At 48.7% G+C, this 4,663-nt stretch overlaps 1 protein-coding gene across 1 annotated transcript; it reads right to left on the bottom strand.

Moving 5' to 3' along the window:
* Positions 1–1,246: 1,246 nt before the first annotated feature.
* LOC146682390 (uncharacterized) lies at positions 1,247–2,962 on the bottom strand. The gene is made up of 4 exons (XM_085446259.1): positions 2,940–2,962; positions 2,823–2,866; positions 1,893–2,743; positions 1,247–1,682 (listed from the first exon to the last, which is right to left on the bottom strand). The coding sequence occupies exons 1-4, from the start codon at positions 2,960–2,962 to the stop codon at positions 1,248–1,250; spliced, it is 1,353 nt and encodes a 450-aa protein (XP_085302385.1). The 3' UTR covers position 1,247.
* Positions 2,963–4,663: the final 1,701 nt, after the last annotated feature.

Raw genomic sequence — 4,663 nt, 5'->3', positions numbered from 1 at the left:
CAACACTGTACTGTAAACGGTGTGCTACAAAATATCTATAAAAAGTTTTACAATAAATGATATCTCTATCTATCTATGAGTAAAGGAAAGGATGGTAAAACCCCCAAACAAGCAACAGACACTACGAAAGCTGAAAATGGAAAACCAACAGTGAGTTCATTGGAGCTGGGATCGGATGGTGAAGCGTCTCCTGCAGTCAAAGCTGTGTCATTTTGACCACACAGACTTGCTGCTTAATGACAGGGAGAAACACCACACACAGAGGAAGTCAGTGTCCAAAAAAACAGCACTGTCATTATCTCCCCAAACTGGAGATGACTAAGCTAATAACAGCTATCAGAGGAGGAGGGGTGGGACACTGTTTGAGCAAGAAGCAGCAGAAAAGTGAAAAGACAAGAAAGTAGCATTTGATGATACATCTATGAGATATGTATATTAATACTCAAGACTTTTTGTCCAAAGACAAAGCAATAGTGAATATTCTCTACAGAATAAAAACACTTTAATCCGAGTCTGTTAATACAGTTTACTTTTAAGGCACAAAAAGACAACACCTGATACTGACGGTGAAGGAATGATCAAAGTTCACAACTGGGCCCCAAAAACAAGACACCCACACCTTTCAAAGCTATAATCGCTGCTTGTGCTTTGAATTGCCTTAGTTTATGCTAATCCCTAATAGTGACCACCTGCTTGGCAGACTACCACCATTTTCCGTTTAGCATCTGGTTGGACTGTAATTTTTGCCATTGATAGAAGGCATTAAACTGCCATGTTTCCACCCCTTGTTCTTGAAGTGAAAATTGTGGTTGTGAACCCTGAACACTTGGTGAAACATTAAAGCTAAGCAGGTTTGCTTTGCTAAGCTACACAACTGTAAGATAATTACAATCTTTGGGGCTTAAGGCCTGAGAGGAATTTTATGTTTAACTATTTCAGGGGGGAAATAAAAGTGCCTTTTGTGCATCAGTTTGTATACTGCAACATTATGGTAGCAACAGTACAAACCTAGATCTACTGAGCAGCTCAGTTTATCATGAGAGCATGCATAAAACTGAACAAACAGGAGGTTTTAACAATAGCCAGGGACTGCAGCTCTGTGCACTTTATTAATTTCAGAAAATCTGATGCCATGCCAGAACGAACTGCAGGTGAGGCCAGAACCTGAGGAGAGAAAAATAAATGGAGTTTTTATAGCTTCTTAGAAACAAAACAAATAAAAGACAACCATTCAGAAATACCTATTGCTAACATCTGTTGTAGATGGGTGCCTGTTGCTGTGGCCACCTGTAGAGATTTCTTAATGAAACTGGAATGGGTCTGAAACTTCTTGGGTCAGCCAAGTCCCACATGCCAGATTTGGTTTGCAGCACACCTCCACTTGGAGAGTTGGCTTCACTGCCCTGGAGCTTGCTGACTTCGTAGTGTGGCTGCTGGGGGAAAGGCCGAGGCTGGGCCTGGGGCTTGCTGGCCTCGTAGCGTGGCTGCTGGGGGAAAGGCCGAGGCTGAAACTTACTGGACTCGTCGCCCAACTGTTCACGCTCGGGTTGTACCTGGACATGGAGCTTGCTGGCCTCGTAGCGTGGCTGCTGGGGGAAAGGCCAAGGCTGGGCCTGGGGCTTGCTGACTTCGTAGTGTGGCTGCTGGGGGAAAGGCCGAGGCTGGGCCTGGGGCTTGCTGGCCTCGTAGCGTGGCTGCTGGGGCGTTGGCCGAGGCTGGGCCTGGGGCTTGCTGGCCTCGTAGCGTGGCTGCTGGGGGAAAGGCCGAGGCTGAAACTTACTGGACTCGTCGCCCAACTGTTCACGCTCGGGTTGTACCTGGACATGGAGCTTGCTGGCCTCGTAGCGTGGCTGCTGGGGCGTTGGCCGAGGCTGGGCCTGGGGCTTGCTGGCCTCGTAGCGTGGCTGCTGGGGGAAAGGCCGAGGCTGAAACTTACTGGACTCGTCGCCCAACTGTCCACGCTCGGGTTGTACCTGGGCATGGAGCTTGCTGGCCTCGTAGCGTGGCTGCTGGGGGAAAGGCCAAGGCTGGGCCTGGGGCTTGCTGGCCTCGTAGCGTGGCTGCTGGGGCATTGGCCGAGGCCGGGCCTGGGGCTTGCTGGCCTCGTAGCGTGGCTGCTGGGGGAAAGGCCGGGCCTGGGGCTTGCTGGCCTCGTAGCGTGGCTGCTGGGGGAAAGGCCGGGCCTGGGGCTTGCTGGCCTCGTAGCGTGGCTGCTGGGGCAGCGGGCGAGGCTGGGGCCGAGACTGAAACATACTGGACTCATCGCTAAACTGTTCTTGCTTGTCGTGTGGCTGGGTCTGGTGCTCATTACTTGGCCGCTGGGGCACAGAACGCATCTCAATTGGATAACTTGAGACGATTCCTGCGTCAATCCAGTTTCTTTTCTGGGATGGTGCCAAACCCCACATGGCATCCTTGGACTGGAGGGCACCATCAGTATCACCCTGGTAATATGATGGTTTGTGGGGTTGTGATGAGCCAGATCTGTAGCTAGACATGCTTTCTTGTTGAAGGTAACCATTTAATGGCCTACCAGAGGAAGCACCAGCACCACCAGGCAGACCTGCAGCAGTGGGGTAAGAACTCTCAGGTGACCCATTTTCAGGCCCATAAACACCCAGAGAGCTTCGGGGTTGTGCATAGCTCTTATGTCTGGAGACAAGATACTGATTGTGTGGAAAATCCTCAGGCTTCCCAAAATAAGGCTTAATGACACTGGAGTAGCTCCTCCTGTAAGTAAGAGCTGCAAAGAGAAAATTAAATCGACAGTGCTCTAACAGGTTAGTGATTGCATAATGTAGTTTGCACACATCAATACTCACCCTCAGCATGCTTGCTGAAGGCCAACAGTGAGAGCAACAACACCCTGGAAATACAATGTGTGTTAAACAAAGTCAGCATATCAACAGATTTGCTAAAATGGAACAAAACAAGTTTACCTCACACAAGGTCCAGAGGCCATCTTTCAGAAAGCACAACCCAGCAGCCTGCAGAGCACGCACTGTTGCTTGCAAACAAACAACAGGTTGAGAACCAATCATATAGCACTAATTTGAATCAGGCGGGAGAGATTAGCAGAGGCCCTTCCATCCACCTCAGCAGCTGTTTGGAATTAAACTAATTAGCCAGCGTAGTTTGTAGACTACTTACAGGATCAGCTGACCAAAGTGATGACAGAACTTTAGCCCCTGTGTCTAATTGTTGAGACACCCAACCACGAGTTTTTGGATGCCACCTAAATCCAATAGAGTTTACATTCAAATTTGTGGTGCATAATGACTTTAAACTGACATGTCTTCACACCAAGGTACCCCATTCCTTATTGGTCTATTATCTTAAAATGGGTGTTAAATTATGAAATATACTAAAATAAACCTAGTGATGAAAATTCAAGACTTTGGTTTCTAGAGGCTTTATGATATTTTATCATAAAAAACCACATGCTGTCCCTTTTTCCCACTACATGGTTGTAGAAATGTTGTTAGCATTATATTTTTGTTTAGTCTTACCAATAAAATGTAGATAGGAAGGAGTTTTCTGCAGGTTCACATTTGAAAGGAGACTCCACTCAGGCAAGTCTGCTGGACCAGACGGAGTGAGTCCCCACGTCCTCAAGGCCTGTGCCCCCCAGCTTTGTGGAGTCTTCCATCAAGTGTTCATGCTGAGTCTGAGTCTGAGGGTCCCGGTGCTGTGGAAGACATCATGCCTCATCCCTGCACCAAAGACGCCACGTCCCAGTGACCTCAGGATTACAGACCTGTCGCACTGACCTCCCACATCATGAAGACCCTGGAAAGGCTCATCCTGGACCAGCCGGCGAGCACTGTGAGGGTCATGTTTTTTGACTTTTCCAGTGCTTTCAACACCATCAGGCCGACCCTCCTGGGTGATAAGTTAGCAGCGATGCAGGTGGATGCTTCTCTGGTGTCCTGGATTGTTGATTACCTGACAGGAAGACCACAATATGTACGTCTCCCACAGTGTGTGTCTGACAAGGTGATTAGCAACACAGGGGCACCACAGGGGACTGTCCTCTCCCCCTTCCTCTTCACCCTCTACACCACAGACTTCAGCCACTGCACAGAGACCTGCCATCTTCAGAAGTTTTCTGATGACTCTGCGGTGGTTGGATGCATCAGCAGGGATGATGAGACAGAGTACCGGGCTGTGGTCGACTCCTTTGTCACGTGGTGTGAGCAGAATCATCTGCAGCTCAACGTGGCAAAGACCAAGGAACTGATCGTGGACTTCAGGAAGACCAGGAAACACTTGACCCCTGTTTCAATCCAGGGGGTCAGTGTTGACATTGTGGAGGACTATAAATACCTTGGAGTACACATTGATAATAAACTGGACTGGGCTAAAAACACCACAGCACTTTACAGGAAGGGCCAGAGTCGTCTCTATTTTTTGAGGCGACTGAGGTCCTTCAACATCTGCTGGACAATGCTGAGAATTTTCTATGAGTCTGTTGCGGTCAGTCCGATCCTTTATGCTGCTGCATGCTGGGGGACTCAAAAAACTGATCCGCAAGGCCAGTAATGTTGTAGGAATGGAGCAGGACTCTCCTAAGGTGGTGTCGGAGAGGTGGATGCTGTCCAAGATAAAGACAATGTTGGATAATTCTTCCCACCCACTTCATGACATGTTGGTCAGTCACAGG

The sequence above is a fragment of the Copadichromis virginalis genome, linkage group LG22 (genome assembly GCF_057382275.1).
Source record: "Copadichromis virginalis isolate Kocher_CV1m ecotype Utaka linkage group LG22, C_Virginalis_male_GT1.1, whole genome shotgun sequence".
Lineage (NCBI taxonomy): Eukaryota > Metazoa > Chordata > Actinopteri > Cichliformes > Cichlidae > Copadichromis > Copadichromis virginalis.
Note: the sequence above shows the minus strand (reverse complement) of the source record. Positions and strands in the feature narration are given on the sequence as shown.